The 18,180-nt window shown below is 43.2% G+C and overlaps 1 protein-coding gene across 5 annotated transcripts in view; it reads left to right on the plus strand.

The window, feature by feature from the left end:
* LOC120777294 overlaps positions 1 to 18,134 on the plus strand; it is a 69,186-nt gene extending 51,052 nt beyond the window's left edge. For 4 of the 5 annotated variants that reach the window (XM_040108508.1, XM_040108505.1, XM_040108506.1 and 1 more), the window contains 5 exons: positions 25 to 1,655; positions 8,362 to 10,366; positions 10,439 to 10,671; positions 10,764 to 10,997; positions 15,210 to 18,134. In XM_040108508.1, the coding sequence (XP_039964442.1) occupies positions 25 to 1,655; positions 8,362 to 10,366; positions 10,439 to 10,671; positions 10,764 to 10,997; positions 15,210 to 17,751 (6,645 nt within the window). In that variant the 3' untranslated portion in view covers positions 17,752 to 18,134. Of the gene's footprint in view, positions 1 to 24; positions 1,656 to 4,746; positions 7,979 to 8,361; positions 10,367 to 10,438; positions 10,672 to 10,763; positions 10,998 to 15,209 lie in introns of those variants that run through there. The other variant, XM_040108509.1, reaches the window with a different exon arrangement.
* The last annotated feature ends 46 nt before the right edge of the window (positions 18,135 to 18,180 follow it).

The following is an 18,180-nucleotide window of genomic DNA, read 5'->3' on the forward strand; positions in this document are numbered from 1 at the left end:
CGTTCTTCTCATATTTCCCTTTAGGGCGGCTACCCGTGGACACATTTATACAAGCGGCCACTCGGCCCAGACGAACAACCCGAAATTGTTTTACTTTTACGTAAATCACAAGAATTTCGCTTTCTTTCGGAGTCCCCAAAGTCGCTGAAGAAAGTACGCATCGACGAGCAAGTTATAGTTAAGCAACCCGAACGTTATATACAAGAACTTTCGGAGGCTGAAGAGGACTATCCACAATCGGCGCCCGAAGACGAAGAAACACACAGTTTACGCAGCGAAAGCATTTCTTGTGTCTCGGATTCGATACTTGCCACCGGCAAACCACGTAAGTCAACCCGTTTGGATAAAATACGTGGTTATTTGAGGCGACGCAAAGGCGGACGCAGCAACGAAGACGCACAATCACTGCCTTGCGCCTCCATAAGCAGTAGTCGACGACATAGTCAGGAAACTTTACCGGAGCCACAGCCAAATCCAGCAATTCTAGTGAACGGCAAAAACACCGATCAGAAGCATTGTTATCCCATAATGAAGAAATTGAAAAGTATGGCAGATCGCCAAAAGAAACGCTTGAATATAAAGCGTATACATTTGGGCAGAGATGAGAAGATTGTGCTGGGCGAAGAAACGAAAATTTTGAAATTGAAAAAATCACCGAAAGCAGAACGCGGCGAAATACCACACTTCATAGAGAAACAAGATTCTGACGATGTGTTGGAGATTATGGAATTGGACGAGTCGCCGAGCCGTAAGCGCAGAGACGATGGCCGGGAAGACGAAGAACGAATAGAAACTGCCAACGGCATACATGAAGAGAATGAACAGATGGACACAAATCAGAGCGAGGCAATTAGCATTGTTGTGCCCGATGAGATCATTGAAATACCGAAGTTAGTGGAAAACAACAGTGAACTACCCACTACTAGTAAGGAGGCTGTATCAACAGAAAACTTGCAGCAGTCGGAAGAAATTGAAGATGACGCTACTGCGGTGGAGGCTGACGCTACTGCGTTGGAGGCTGACGTCACTGCAATTGAGAGTGCAACAACTGCAGCACCACCAAAGAAGGCGCCACGTCTGCGGCGCGAGCATGTATACGAAGAAATCGAAGCTGACTTGCCGCCGGAAATGTTGACCCAGCCGCCAACCACGGATGTTGGTGTGTTGGAGCTGGGCGCTATTGAGACGCTCAAAGAATCGCTGGCGAAGCAGGACAGCTCGACTTTGAAGCACATTGAAGAAGGTATAAAGCCACTGCCACTTGACCGCATGGGCAGCAGTGAAGAAGATCAAGTGGCCACTGCCGCTGCCGCCGCCGCTGCTGATAAGCCCACCATTAATTTGTTAGCGCCACTGTCCTCCGTCGATTCCGCATCATCGGATGAGGACCGCAATCGTGCACAACTCTCACCTGTGACGGAGGAAAGTGAAGCAGCGAGTATTGAAGATAATCTACGCATTGTTGACGACAACGAACCGATCGATCTGAAGCCGGCCATTAAGAAAGAAGCCTCACCAGCGCCATCGGACAAGAAGGTGACCTTCTCGCATGTGGAAGACGAAGCGGAACCGCATCGTGAAGATATCGAATTGCCAACGGAAGTGCAGGAAGCGACACAAGAGGCTGCCCAGCGCAAGAGATGGACGACTATGAGGTGAGTTCAGTGTGGCAAATGCTAAAATCTCTACTTAATTTACTGCTATATTTCCGCTAATCTTCATCTTTGTAAATGTGTGCATTGCTTTCAGAAAACTTTCTCTTTTGCTAATACATTTCCTAATGAAACCGTTACTAACTCCACGCCACTGCAGACAAACAAGCAAAGCACTTGTATATATCACAAACTCATATCTTTATGTACATACGCACACATAAGAACATAGCACATAAGACACAAATTGGCAACGCACATACAAAAATAACTGTATAAACCTACAAACCTGAATCTGTCAGAGGTGAGTGGTTATATAATTTTTCTATTAAAATCTTGAAAAATTAAGGCTTCCGCGAATGAGTCGAACAGTTCGTATCAGTTCGCTGAAGTGTAGGTTACACCAAGAGAGGAAAATTGTTAACCCTCGAGCTGTTAGAAGAGTTAAATCGATCCATTTGAGTAGCATTTGAGAGGGGAAAATATTATGAGTAGACATTTATCATTTATATAAACTCTCGGTGTCCAGAAACAGATAATAAATTTGAAAACATTATATTTTGATAAGTCAGTGACCTCAGTCAGTCAGTCAACGTCGGGGTCAAGTCAGGTCGTGGTGATGATCCTCCCACCAAAGGCAACGATGGATTGCATTGGACCGCTGTGAACCTTGGTCCTTTTCCACAAGTTCTGCTTGTCGACCAGCGCTTGCTGAGCTCATGAGAGACTCATAGGTTCTGCGCTAGACTACAAGAGGGTAACGGAGTACCGACTTACTTCCAATCGGATGAAATTGGCGGGAGATTGCCCTTCCTAGTAAGGTCTAATACGGTCAACATAGTCGGCCTACTGAGCCTTCTACTGCCTTCACACAACAATGCCTACACAACACCATCACCCATCTTGAGACCCAACATTCATTATTGGCTAATATTCGACAAAATATACCACGTCGAGCACGCAATGAGAAAAATATAGCAGCCGTAGCTGAGAGTGTACGCGATGATTGCGGAGAGTCGATTCGAGGCCGTTCGCAGCAAATCGGACTGACGTTTGGAACGACTTAGTGCATTTTACTTCGATATATTGAAGATTGAAAGCGTACAAAAGACAGTTTGTGAAAAAACTGAAGCCACTTGACCTCAACTTCATGAATCTAACAAGGTTCTGTTAAGTTGTTGAACAATTTCTTTCAACTTTATGATGGTACTGTAAAACAATGGTGATGAAGTTAATTTTTTCGAATGGTCCTAAGCACTTCAATATTGGAAGAGTTCGGCAAAGGAAATGAGACAAAAAGCAACCTGTGTGCACCCGGTAAAGATCAGAAGTTCGCGAGAGACAAAGAGTGAGAGAAACGCAGAAGGAAATTCAGTGTTCCTAGTCCAGATTGAAAGTAAAGTTCGCAAGAGAAACGCTGAAGCAAATTTGACGCAAATCAAAGTGTTCCTGGTACTGATTGAAAGTAAAGTTCGCGAGAGAGGGACTGAGGGAAACGCCGAAGGAAGTCGACGAAAACCAACCAGCATGATGCTGGTACTGAGCGGAAGTAAAGTTCGCGAGAGAGAGACTGAAGAATATACACCGACCGTAGTCGACGAAAACCAACCAGCATGTTCCTAGTACTGAGCCGAAACAAAGTTCGCGAGAGAGAGCGAGAGAAACGCCGAAGGAAATTCGCCGTAGGCTAAACCGAAGCAAATTCGACGAAAATCAACCAACATATTCCTGGTACTGAGCGGAAGCAAAGTTCGCGAGAGAGAGAATGAGAGAAACGTCGAAGGACATTCGACGAAGACCAACCAGAATGTTCCTGGAGTTAATTTTTTCGAATGGTCCTAATCACCTGGTGCTTAGCGGAAGTAAAGTTCGAGAAAGAGAGAGAGAGAGTGAGAGAAATCTGTACGAAAATCAACCATCATGGTTCTAGAACTACCTGAAGATACCTGGTACTGATAGAAAGTATTCAAGAGAAAGAGAGAAAGCGAGACTTTTTGTGAGTTCTACAACTTATTAAAGATTTTTCAACTTCAAGATGGTACTCATAGTTCGTCCTAATCAGGGGTATGTACTCGACTGGTTCTAAGCAATTCAACACTGAAAATTTTCGAAGAAAGTACTATATAAACGCGCTTCGGCAATCAACTGATGAAAAACTTAGTAGCACTTCATTTTGGCAATTTAAAAAACAATTACACGAAAATAACACTTCTAAAACTGGCAAGATAAATGAATGTACGACTCCAGTGCAATTTTGAAAATACAAAATTATTTGGCACATCGTACGCGAAGAAATTTATGCATATACATAACTCGTAAGTGGAAATCTATTACATCACAAATACTGCTATAAAATTCATTGTGATTTCGAAGATGTTTACAAAGACCAGGCAGCAATACTTGAAAGCGGCTGGCGAGTGTGGCACACGGTGGCGTGGCCAAGTGTACATTTCTGGCACGGCGGCCAAGTAAAAATGAAAAGAAAAACAGAAAACTAGAAGAGCAAAATACTTTAGCGAATGCTAAACACAATTATTAACATGTCGTGTTTATATATAAATCGCAGATATATAATATTCTTTTTGTATAACTGATTACTTTTTGGTCGGCCGACGCCGTTGAATGTTGAACGATCGGAAAAGTGAAATAACTCAAATAAATGCTACGCTTTTGGCTAATTTTAAAACAACAAAAAAATAAAAAAAAAATAGGAAATTGTTTTTGCAAAGACGACAAAGGCGCACAGCTTTCGTCGTCAATTAGTCGTCAACAGCCGACGACTCGACTCTTGCCATAACGGCTAAAGTGTGAAAAGCTCTCAGTCCTGGCTGAAATTCGCAACGATGCAGACGCTCGGTTGGCGTTGGACGCGCGAATAGCGAGACAGTTACTGTGCTGTGACAAAAGATAAATCTATTTTAAAATATCATAAATATATGCACGATGCGACAGTCAGAAAGCAGCAAATTCCTGGCTGCAAGTGTCTAATACGTTCAAGTGCTAGTTTTGCAGCCGAATTATTATTATTTTTTTTTTACAAAACATTGTGTTGTTGTTGTACGCAAAATTTACGCAAAATTGTCGACTTTTTAGTGGCGTAAATATATGAAAATTGTAACGGTTAAAGCTGTTTGAAATTTTAACAACTCCGAACGCCGAAGCAAAACCGAAGAAAACAAACGAGAATCCTTTTTTATAATTTTTTTTATAAAAATTTTCAACGAAATATTGAATTTTAGCAAAATTGTTATGCCTACCCGCGGGCAGCGCTCTCAAACGTATGTGTGTTTAAAAATAGCGTAAGCAAAAATCAAAAAAAAATAAAATATAATAAAAACAAACCCAACATCTACGAGCACAAAAAAGACAACTACGTCGATGCGCAACCGAACGTTGTTGCTGGGACCAAACGTGACACTTAACAAAGTAAATAGCAGCTACTTTGCACCCGCGTGCGTGTGCCGCCCGAGCGCTTACTGCATAAAGCTGTGCAGCTGATCGGACCACAAAGCTCTTGTTAACATGAACCCGCGACGTTCGGCCTCGGTTGGTGCATTACCGGCCGAGAAGCGGCATTTTGTGTCGCGCAACGAAAGCACCAGTGGAGCTTCGCTCGATGTACGCTGCGCTTGTCAGTACTTTCAATGTGACTCGCTGCTACCCGATCGCGTGAATCCCGCCACTGACTCACGACCCACTTCGACTATGGGCTTCCACAGTGATGTGGGCAGCGAACGCGGCCAACTGCATTCGCCCAATCCATTTCAGCACGCTAATTTGGGTTCCGCAATACAGATGGATCAGCTGTCCACACGTAGCTATAATATCGGCAGTAATATGCATGTGGACATTGATCGACTGTCTATGCGTAGCGTGGGCGCACAGCATACGCTCAACCAGAGTACAACGCAGGTGGATATCTCATTCGTAGATAAATATCCGGAATTGGAGGAGGTGGCGCGTTCGCGTGGTTTGGTGGTGCGTAGCATTTCCGATGCTCAGGAAAACGAAATGCCTGGCGTACCGACTACATTTATGGCAGGACAGCGCGGTCGTCAGATGTCGTTGAGTCGTCGTATGTCTAGCGGTGGTATGCGCGATCCGGAGACTTGGTCCACGCGTAGCGTTACCTCATTGCGTCGCATCTCACGTTCGCCATCCAAATCGGATCTCTTTGTGGCCGATATTAATATACCAACCACGCGGGCGGAAACACGTTTTGAAATGCGCTCAGCGAGCACAAGTCGTCGCACTTCAAATGTTGATCTTTCACATTTTGCCTCGCATCGTGGAACGCCTGCATTGTTGCTTGCTACTGTTCCTACGTCGCCTACTGGTGATATTTCAAATGGATTTTCGCTTACTTCCGCACCACAGCTACAACAACAGCAGGCGTCCAAGCTGACTGCACCGCAATTGAATTTAATTGCACCCACACCGACGCCGAACACGGATGCCACTGACATGCGTCCGGACTTCGAGCGTGCCACAGCTTCAAGACAGAGATCGCCTTCGCCGTCGGCAACTGACTACCGTATCGCTAAACCGCCCGTGTCTACGGACTATATGCGTCCGGAGGAGAATAAAGAAAATATGTATTATGCGGCAATGGGCGGTGTTATGCCACAGAATCGGCCAATTGATGTGTCCAAGTTTTCCGCTTATGAGGATGAAAGCACAGTGGAATTGCCAGCATTAGCGGTCACCAAACCAGCAACAACTACATGGCGACCTTTTACAAGAGCGCGCTCACCAAAACCTGCACCGGTAGTTGCCCCGCCTACAGCCACCACGACAGATCCTTTACAGGAGGTGGTTAGTGAGTTAGAGAATATAGCGGCCACTAGAAATGTTGAAGACGTGTACGACAACATTCGTATGCAGACAACGCGGCCACCGTCACTCACTGGAGATGAAGTACATCCGCCTTCTTTGCATCCCACCGAAGAAACAAGCATACAAATCGTCAGCGCCATACCCACAGTCGATATCGATAGGCTGGTGCAGAGCGAAACGCAGAAGGCGGTTGAAGCGCGTCTGCGCTCCAAATCACCACCACCGCCATCAGCAAGTAAGCGTGCACAATCCCCGCTTAACGGAATGGACACATTACAGCTGCCGGGCGCTGCTGACGCCCCTAACTTCTCGAGCGACCAAACGCGTACAGCGAGTAAGCCCACGCCGTTGAAGCGACAACGTACACCGGAACGTAATATGTCACCGGATGGACGAAAAAAGCCGATGCCAAGTAGTCAACCTTTAGAGGCACAAACTATTGAATTCCATTTCACCGATCTAAACACCGAAGTGCCGCTTCAAGATGCGCCACCCGAAGTGAAACCCACCTACACATCCAGATTCAAATCAATGTTTACATCCAACAAACATCCAGCGGAAGCATCGCAAGTAGTTGAACCAATCTTTACGTCGGAACGTCAAAAATCACCTTCGCCGCTACGTCAGACCTCAACAACACCGCAGCGTGAGAAATCACCTTCCCCAGTGCCTGCCAAATTGATGGGCATGTTTACCAAATCCAAGCCAACACCAATGTCCATCGTCAGTGGTAACTCGGCTGTTGTTACGAAACCACCACAAAAAGAACTAATGTCCGTAAAAGTAACGGAGACTTTCTCATTGAAAGTCGATGAAATGGATCAGTACAATGCACGTCCAAGCAAACCGCCACCAAGTTCGGTGCAGCCCACACCACCGATTACCGCTTACAGCAGTCGCGAGGACTTTTTGAATTCCGAACAAGTTTCCGTTAACATAACGGATGCGTTTGCGCCCGTCGTAATACCCGCAATGAGCCGGGAGCAATTTATGGCTGGAAATAGATCATTTTATAGCAGCGAAATTGATGCGCAATCACGGCGCAGCGAGTCGGAGCTCAATCGCGGCAGTAAGGAACCATCGATAGGTGGCTTAAGCGGTAGTCACTTTCACATACCCAAGGGTACGCTAATTTCGGTACCGATAAATATTGGCGCCGGCAGTAGTGGTGATTTGGGTCAGCAATCGTCATCAGCTGATGCTTCACAACGAAGCTTACCACCACGTCCACGTCCACCATCGGCCGACGGGCGGGTAGTAAAATCGAAATTGGTACGTAAATCATCCTTTATGGATGGACGAACTCAGTCGCAGGATCGTGCACAAAAACTGCACGGTTCACATGAAGATTTGTATAGTACGCGTATGACTAAAACCGTTAGTTTCAATTTCGATGAACGTAAATCACGTTTGTCCGAATTCGAAAGTTCCAATCTGTCTCAACAACAAAAAGATAAGAGTGAATTTCTCGAAAGGACATACTTTTCTCGGTAAGAATGCAAACCTTTTGAACGCACACTGGTCTTTCTGACAATACTTTGACTCCACAATGACACACACATTACCCACACACGAACACTAAGGCCGACAACATTGTGTTGCAAAGCAAGCAACGAACTATGAAGCTTAATCAAGGAACGAACGAAGTATGTCTGGTTCTTCACACATACTCGGTTCCACGATATGACTTCATCTTTCTTTGCTTAGTTCTACTCGTTGCTTTGCTCATGCAACACATGTGCTTGGTATAAAAGACTCCCCCTTCATTTGTGTATTACTTTAACACCAACTTCAGTTTTCCTCCAAATACTAATGACGTCTTCCATTAAAAAATCGTATTTCATAAATAATCTGTTAATTTTCTCCTTTCCAGTGATCATGAATATGAACCTATCGCAGCACCCGCCGAAGACGAGCAAGCTGCGGCGCCGCAAACACAAACTGAAAAATCAGATCTCGCACGAAACATTGAGAAGTTGCACGAAGAAATCAAAGACACCGAAGATTTCCAGCGAGATTTGGAGGAGCGTTACTTTAGTTCCGAAGCGACCACGCCACGTACAGAGTCGCGTACTGATTATGAAATACATACTAGTCAAGTTGATTCAAGTGCCTTGGAGGAGCTACCCTTGAAGCCGGAAAATCGTAAGAAAGGTTTCATGGCTAGCGCACAGGACCGCACACGTAAAATGCAGGCGGGCTTAAAGAATCAAGCCGGCAAAATTAAGACCAAATTACGCACACCTGCCAAGAAACCGACATCGTCGAGCCCAAAAGCAAAGGAGCGCAAACGTTTTAAGGCACCAGAGTTCTCGAAAATTAAAATGCCGGAAATTAAACGGCCCGATATGTCAAAACTGAAAGACTTCAAGCGTCCCGAATTCACCAAATTTAATAAGCCTGACATGTCGAAATTCAAATTACCCGAGAAGTTCACGACGCTGAAGCTTAAAAGAAGTAAGTCGTTTAAGGAGAACGAGACACAAGATGAAGAAATGGAAGTGGCTACACAACAAACAGACGCCGAGCCAAGCGCACAGCCACAAAAGAAAAAGTTCGAATTCAATTTCGGCACCTACCCCAGAGCATTTCGTAAGAAGAAACCGGTGGAGACACAAGCATCACTCGGTACGGATACGGACACGGCGGGAGTCAGTGTAATACCAAGCACTGAAACGCAACCATCACAGGAATCCTCCAATTCACCACAGGGTGATCGCGGTCCCGGTCCTGTGCGGTCGCGTTGGGCTGACAAATTCTCCGATGTCAGCTATAATGATAGCGAGGGTTCACGTTATCGCCGTTATGGCAGTGAACAGGAAAGCTTCGATCGCGAATCATCACTAGAACGCCGTATGAAGGACGATTTGGAAGAGACGGAGAGCGAGGTACAAGAAATGGGTATATTGGGCGGTGTTGCTGATACCAAGCAGTTTGCCGAATTCGATGAGGAGAATCGCGCCATACACGAGATATCGAAAATGCGTGCCGGCGAATTCCGTAGACGTCCGATGGTGCATCAAGACTCCGATCTACGCTCCGAAGACAGCAAAGATGTTGAGGGTTGGACCGAGAAAGAGATTGAAAAGAATAAATTGTTACGCAAAGCCGAGTTAGAGGCTGAGGCAAGTTACTTAAAATATCCCTCCGACGATGTATTGCCACAAGAAACGCAATCCACTGCGAGCTCTGGCAAGAAAGTTGTTATGGAAGAAATTGATGACGATGAATTTTTCCTACGTAAACGTGGTGTCTCCGAAGACAACATCGAATTGCGACAGTATATAAGTAATGCGATACGTGAGGGTTACGACAGACCCATAAATACATTGGAACATGTTGGACAAACCAGGGAGAGCATGGAATACAGGGACTATGATATACCACCGCCGAAACCTAAGCGACTACACAAAAGCTATCGGCCACAAGATGTATCGCAAGATTTGGAATCGCAGCGTAGCGAATATGGCGATGATCTGTCGATGTCACAAAATGGCAGCGATTACTTCAATACGCCCAAACGTCCGCTACGTAAGGGACGAAGTCGCAGCAAATACTCTATGGATAGTCAAGATTTTCCCGTAGCTGAGCATATACGACACGAACCATATTTCGACGATGACGAGGAATATTTACGACCGCCACGCAACAGTTACAAAGACCACGAAGATGAGGTGGAAATGAATGACTTGGATATTGTAGGCAAACAGGTCTTCCCAGCCGAGCCAGAGGGTGTTAACGATGGTGTGCCAGCGCCACAAGCGCCCAGACGTCGCAAACGTGATACGACGCGAGACAATTCATTGGATAAGGATTCGTATATGAACGGTTTCGGTGGTCGATCGGTATCGAATAGTCGTTTACAGCCAACCGACGATGTGAGTGTAATGAGTTTTGGATCTCTTAATGAAAATATCTACTAACGCTTTTAATTCTTTGAATGTATTTAGGTAATTGTTTATCGCACTGAACACGAATATCCTATTCCGCTCGCCGAGACCGAAAAATTCGCACCTGCGTTGGAAACTCGCAAGTCTAGAGCAACTAGTCGTTACGACGAAGACGATCGTACGTCACGTGGCGCCGATTCGTTAGGTTACGATGACCACGAGGAAACGCAAGCCGATCGTGAGTCGAATGTGGACAAGGACAAGTACATAATCGACATGATGGAGAACGATGGGTGCGTAGTAGTTTATGGAAATACTTTTTGTCTCAAATCATTTTTTATGTATACAAATTTTTGCATGCATTTTTTGACTTCTCTGCCCACAGTTACGCGATCGTCCGAAAGGAGCAATTGCCGAAACCCACGCCACCAGCTCGCCGAAAGAAATTCTCACGTTCGCCCGGCGAGCGCTTTGCCTCCATATCCAGCGGCTCTGCGAAGAGCAGCACGCCGCCACCCGAGCGTCCGCCACCACCCCGCGCCTACACACCGTCCACAATGGAGGAACCAGTGCCGCCGCGCCGCAAATCAGCTACAAGCTTAGAAGTGGCGCCGCAAATGTAAGCACGAAAAATACACAAGCAAAAAACGCACGTTTGAATGCAATATTTTTGGAAAAAAGAACACTTTTGAGTTTCTAAAAAACGAGTTTTGTTTCATTCCCAAATGGGGAGTGGCCAAATGCAAACACTGCGCGCACTTCATTTTATTTTTTATTCTTTGTTTTTGTAATGCTTAATTTACTAAAAAATTCAGTTTGTTGTGTAAAATTGTTGTTGTTTGAAAGTATTTTTGTTGTTACTTGCTTAAATGTAAACGTTCATTAGTATTGTAAGTAGAGCGTCCATATCGAGATCGAATTCCATTGTTATTAATATTTTTTCCAATTTTTATTTCATTATATAATAAGTATGTGTGTGTGTTGTGTTTAATGAGCAAAGCTTGGCTTCAATAATATTTTTTTAAGCTTACATGGAAGGCAGTTAGGCGAATACCAGAATATACGTAGTAGCAGTAATTCATAAAATATTAGGGGTGTTCTAAACATTGGCGCACACATGTTTTCTGTTGATTTCATTGGTATTTGGCCACATACTCGCATATTTATGTAGATATTCACACTGGTATTAGACACAAGCTCTACACTTCCAAAAAAAAAAAACTGGAATTGTTTTACTTTTAATTTTTTTGGAAAAAATATATTTTAAACTTATAAGGTTTTTAAAGAGAAATGCCATACTATAAATAATAAATAACTTAATTTATTCGATCATATACCTTGAACACAGAAAACCGCGTTCTTTGAGAGTTAAAATCTTGTTAAATTGAGTCAGCAAGAGATTTCTCCGTGAAGAATTAAAAAATCAAGCTTTCTATAACTTCTTTTTGTCCATTCCATATAAGAACATTTAAATAAGAGATTAATTCCAAACCAAGCCGATCTTACAAAATTATATTTAAAAAAAATTTTGCAGAAAAATGTGGTTAATTATGCTTCGAAAAGATTTTTGAACGTCGGTCCGAAATAATTGTCTAGCAGAACACTCAAAAAAGTCTACCGATAATACTTTCTTTCTAATTCGGCAGTCGTCTTTAACTTAAGTGACAAACTGATTAAAAAAAAAAAATATATAAAATCAAATACAAAAGGCAATACACAATCTTAAGGGGTTACATGGGTTCCCTCGGTTAAAAAAATAGCCTTTTTTCAACAATTTTTTCTCATATCGTATTTTATTAGATTTTTTTTGTTGCAAACATACACTATTAACAGAGAAATTCTGAAATTTTGGAAAAAAATATTTCAAACTCGGCCCTTGCAGCGACATTTTCGGTGACCCCTCGGAAAAAGAGGCGCCCGCATTGGCAGCATAATTCCTTACATGATCATCTAAAGTGAAAAAAACTTGATTTAGTTAAAACCTTAATTTAGAACTTGGACGAAGGATAAAAAAAATGAAAATTTTCCAAAAAAAAAAAAAACAAAAAATAAAAATTCCTGTGGAAATTTCGCGACTTTTTTTCAAATAGTTGTAATCGAAAAAACTCCTTCATCCAAGTCTTTAAGAATTGTATCTCAAAGACCTGTGTAAAATTTCATGAAGATCGGTTAAGTAGTTCTCGAGAAATCTTGCCAAACCGACATCAAAAAGAAAGTTTCGAGAAAAACGCGTTTGAAGACGTCGCACTTAGCCTATCTAGCCTCGAGCGCACAAGTTCTCAATGCGGTATCTTCGAAACTATTACTCGGATCAACTTGAAAATTTAGGACAATATTCTAGAAGTGTTGCAGAATTTAATAAGACAATAAAAAAATCGATTTTTTGAAACCCGTAAACCCAGGTAACCCTTTAAGACCTCACCACATGACCTCATCGTATGGTCATATGTGGCAGAAATTGGATTCACTTCCAAAAATGTCTACGGTTTCTAGCAGCAAAATCAGAGACTAAGAAGTTAGGAGACATTACATTTTAGAGTTTATCGCCTAACGAAAATATACATATCATTTAGAGGTTTTTTGAAAGGATATGCCATTAGTTGTGGGGACCCGGAAATTTTGTCAAAGGCTGTAGAAAAAGTTGTATCTCCAATTGTCGATCTAGTCTTGAAATATTTATAAGAAATCAACTATTTTTAGACTGCTTTAAAAAGTATTTACAAAACATTTTTCTTTACTTGGCCCATTTTCAAATTACTTCCCGCTTTACAACATCACAATGGTATAACTGTTAGACTCTACATCAACTTTTTTTCATACACTGAAGAGCATTTTTAGTTTGTCACAAAGTTTGTAAAACCCCGAAGGAAACGTCGGAGACCCTTTCCAATATTAGAAATGTCTGTTTATCTGTATTTTAACGACTTAGTTCCTCACTTTTTGAGATATCGATAAAAAATTTTGCACAGGTTCGAGTCTTTGTATGAACTTGATCCACTGGAAACACTGAGATCGAACCACTATAATTTATAACTGTCATACAAAATCGAATCAATCGAAATCAATATAAATATCTTTTTATACCCTTTTATATTAAATATAGCTTCCAGAAATCGTACAAAGATAGGTTAGAAACTCTCACAGGCCTGATCAAACACAACTTTTTTTGAGAAAGAAATCAAAGTTTTGAGTTACAATAATAATAGTTAGGCCATTGCTGGCGATATACTAGATATTGCTGCCTAAAGACGGTGAAGTCAATAGTCGAATTTTCAGGAAAATTAAATATAAGCGAAAGTATTGCCTGTCATGAAATGAAATATTATATTTTTAAGATTTCAATTCGAAGTTCTATTATATAGAACACTCTCCCAAATGACTTCAAATAATTTAAAGCTTTTTAAAGGCAACAATGGAGCATCTTTTGTGCACTCTTCCCGCATTGGCAAGACTACGCTATAAGCATCTGGGGTCCCGACTTTATGATACACTAGAGGAGAATGACTACTTCTCATGGACCAAGCAACTGAGTTCCATCTGGTATCGCAAAGGTCCAGAACTCGTTCATGCGTGCGTTATTCGCCTACCAGATTAACCTAACCTGACCTAAAGCTTTTCGCTTATTTTTTCTAATGAATTTGTTGTTTGACAGTTCCTTTGCTATCTTCATTAAGCAATCAAGAATGCAAAAATTCGCTGTGTTAAGAACAACCCTAATATTTTTATTACTCTTGATTGCAATCAAGAATGCAATAAGCGTTTTGTTAAGAACCACCCTAATATTTTTATTAATCTTGATTGCATTGTAGGAATATTTATTCTATATATTTTTGCTATGCTTTATTCGAAATATCGAATAATAGACTTTAGCCGGAGTATATATTTTAGTGTGCAAACATTATTCTTTAGGTATGGCACAAAGTAAAGACCTGTGGCAGTTGGCAGTATATTAGAGCCTAAAGTCTTAAGGCGACTTAAGGTATCAATTTGAGTTGTTTTAAACTTTTGTTTTATCCTTAACTACATACGTAGTCGAGAGTTTGAAATCGCTATAATATGGAGATAAACAATATATCCGGGATTTTACCAGAAATCAAAGTACCAATCATTCCTTAATTCGACTTAACCTAACTTATCATATCAAGAAGTTTTTATGAAAAAAAAAATTTTTTGAATTTAGAACGCCCTTAATGCTCATAAGCATACATCCCAAAATCATTCTTAATCACTTATAAACACCAAACACCATAGCTTTTACACTTGCGAGCAAAATTATGATTTTTTTTTTTTGAATTTAGAACGCCCCTAATGCTCATAAGCATACATCCCAAAATCATTCTGAAACACTTATAAGTATATTACTTTCACACTTGCGGGGCAAAATTATGAAAAAATATTAAATTATTTTTGAATTTAGAACGTCCCTAATGCTTATAAGGTTACATGCCAAAATCATTGCTGTGAAGGCTTCTCCGCGAAATAGTTATTATTTACGATAAATACTTAAACTACCTACAAAAAAAAACACACTCACATATATTTACAGTTACATACATACAAACTACATAAAAAAACAGAAATAAATAAAAATATATTAGAAAATAAAAAATCATTGCAAAACATAAACTTATTTTGTTTCGTTTGCTGTTTTTGGTGTTCGTTTCTTTTGTTATTGCATATTTTTCGCAATTTTCGTTCGTTGCTTACATTGTTGTTGTTGGTTTTGGTTTTTAGCGCTTTCACTTTTCCAGAAGCTCTACTAACCACTACTTATTACCTCTTCTCTTTGTCTACATTATTCACTCTCTTTTACGTTGCATACACGCCCCAGACTGGAGGACGATTACGAGGAGCCCGAAGCCTTGCAGCAGGAGCGTCCCGAATCACCACGCGACTTGCAGTCTGGTGAGATTATAAATAAAATGAAATTCCGCCCATTGCCACCACCACCACGCCCACCGCGTGAGAAGCGTCAACGCGCCGAAAGTAAAAGCTCAGCGCATAGCGCTTTTGTGTCATTACACGAACGCGACTTCGCCGATGATAAAATTGCGACCTCATCCACTGCGGATAGCTACGATCCGACCGATGTGGATTTGGAAGAGGAAGAAACACGTCTACCCGAAGTGGAGGTGTCGACGCAAACCGATCCCCTACCAGATGATTTCGAATGCGAAGAGTTCGAAATCACCGAAGATATGCGCATCATCGAGCCGCGTATAAATAACTTGCGTAAGACGTTGGATGAGCTGCTTCGTGAGGAAGAGTTGAAGATTAAAGCTGCCGAAGAGGCGGCCGCGGCACCACTTACAGAAGAGGAACAATTGACGCGCGGTTTGCAGCGCTTCCGCGATGCGAATCAACGTAGCATGTCGGAGCGTTCGCGTGCGTCGTCGCAAGCCGATCGCTCCAAGTCACAAAGTCGTCCACCAACACCCTCCGCTGTGGTGATCGAAAGACGCATTTCCACACCTATACCCAGTCAACAGGCCGAGACCATGTTGGAGGCCTCATTGATTGTGCGTCCAATTGACGATTTGGATCTCGAGGAGGAAGCCTTACGTAGAGAGGGTCTGCTTACGGATAGTGAACAGCAGAGTAAATCCGATGTGGAGGCCACCACATCGCATGATGAAGAAGAAGAATCAAAGCATGCAATTAGCGAATATTCAGTCGGACCGAGCTCTGAGGAACTGAATGCCGCGCTGGACGAACTACGCGCACAAGCAGACAGTAACTATGAGGACGAAAAGGAAGAAGCTGAGTTAAGCGAATATGCTAGTGAATATGTAAAGAGGGCAGAGGAAGGTACGCTGGGTAGACGTAGTTACGACCGCTATATCGCAGACGAAACTTCTGGAAAGGAGGATGAGGAAGAGCTCGAGTTAGATGTATCGGAAATGAGAGAAGAACTACTGCAAGATATCCAAACAGACAGTGAGCGGTACGAAGCGTCAACAATTGCTGACGATGATGAGCAGAAAATGAGCGAAATCGAAGAAGCGCCAACGGAAGAGGAGGATGCACAGAAAATAAGTGAAATCGATGAAGCGCCAACGGAAGAGGAGGACAACGTAGCGCCGACAACAGCTGAAGAAGTGACACCAACACTTGTACAAGAGAAACACTTCACTTACGAAGATAAGGCTGAAAGTCTAGTAGAAATACGCGACACCACCGATGCGGCTGCAGTGGTAACTGAAGATCGGGAGGAAGCGACGGCATTTGAAGAGCCACCACTACCACCACCGCGACGCAAATCAACCACGGCATTGGAGCTGCCACCGACGCTAGCTTTGGTGGAGGAGACTTCGAAGGAATTAACACCTGTGCCAACATTAGCAGCAGCGCCGCTAGCTCAGGCGCTACCTCAACTCCCTGCACATTTGGGTGAACTTGAGGTGGAACGCTTACGCGTGCATGCGCTACAAGCCGGACAAATCATGGTCTCACAGCTGCATGGCGCGCAAATATCCGCCGACGAGCTGGAGTGTAAATCGGGCAATTTGATTGTGAAAAATATAGCTTTACCGGATGGTTTCATTGAGGATATTGTGGAGCGTGTGCGCACCACCGATCGCAGTCAGCTATTAACTGTCGAAACACAAACTAGCTTACAAGCGAGCAGCGAAGAACGTTCGCCGGCACGTGAAGTGGTACCGCCACCAAAACCGCCACGTCAACGCGATTTGGAAGGCAGCAAGCGTACAGCGGCCGACACGAGCGACGAGATTGCGCTGCAACAGCTAAGAAATTACGATGAAGAAACACAAACCGATCCGTTGGCGTATCCAACACATATGAACGTCCCACCGCCCGTCTACGCCACAACCGAATATCTGCAGTCATTGCCACCGCTGGGTTTCTATAATCTACGACGCGCCGACGAACCGCCATACAGCGGCAGCGCTGACGGCAACGAGGCCAACGCACAGCAAAGAAGACAACAACCACATCATCATCATCATCATCATCATCGCCACCACCGCAGATGCGATTCATCATGTTCCGAGTGTGAGGATTATGATGACTTGGGCGAACGTGAGGAGACGCGCTCGCGCTCGCATAGCAGACGTTCGCGCAGCAGCACACGCCCACCAAACGAACCGCAGACCGTAGCCAAAGCGGGCAAACAATTCATGTCGGCCTGTAGCCTATCGTTGGTGCAATTGCTGAACCGCGTAACTGCGGCAATTCGTGGTGCCGAGGCGGACAAGAATGTTGAAGGTCAAGTGCATCATATACCGACATTGCTGGCGCTCTTCGTGGTCATATCGTTCACGTTGGTTGTGTACATGCTTGCGGGCCGCAGCGTACACACACATCATTGGGACTTCTTCAATCCGCCCGGGAGTGGCGCGCGCCAGTCGTAGGAGTACCGGTGGTGCATGGTGAAGATACACAGTCTCTTTTAGTTCCTCTTTTTCCAGGCGTCGTATGCGTTTTGCCCACAACCACAAGCCGTTGCCGAGCGTGTGCGTTTGAAAATTGTTTGCATTTTATGTTTTATATGGAATTTCGAATATGAATATACCTAAGTATGTACTTTTGAAACAGTTGTGTACATAGATAAGGGAAACGAATATCAGGGAACGACGCTTCGTGCTGAACGCGCATGCTCCATATGCTTCAAGATGCCAGCTAGCTGTACGTCAGCTATGTCTTTGTATTGGTTTCGGCGAAGAGTTCAACTAAACGACGAAGTAAAATTTAACTAAATTGTTGCAATAATTTTGTACGAAAAATTAATAAAAAATAAACGACGAAGTGCGACGAATATGCAATAAGCAATTTCTACAGAA

This window comes from Bactrocera tryoni, chromosome 5, assembly GCF_016617805.1.
Source record: "Bactrocera tryoni isolate S06 chromosome 5, CSIRO_BtryS06_freeze2, whole genome shotgun sequence".
NCBI lineage: Eukaryota > Metazoa > Arthropoda > Insecta > Diptera > Tephritidae > Bactrocera > Bactrocera tryoni.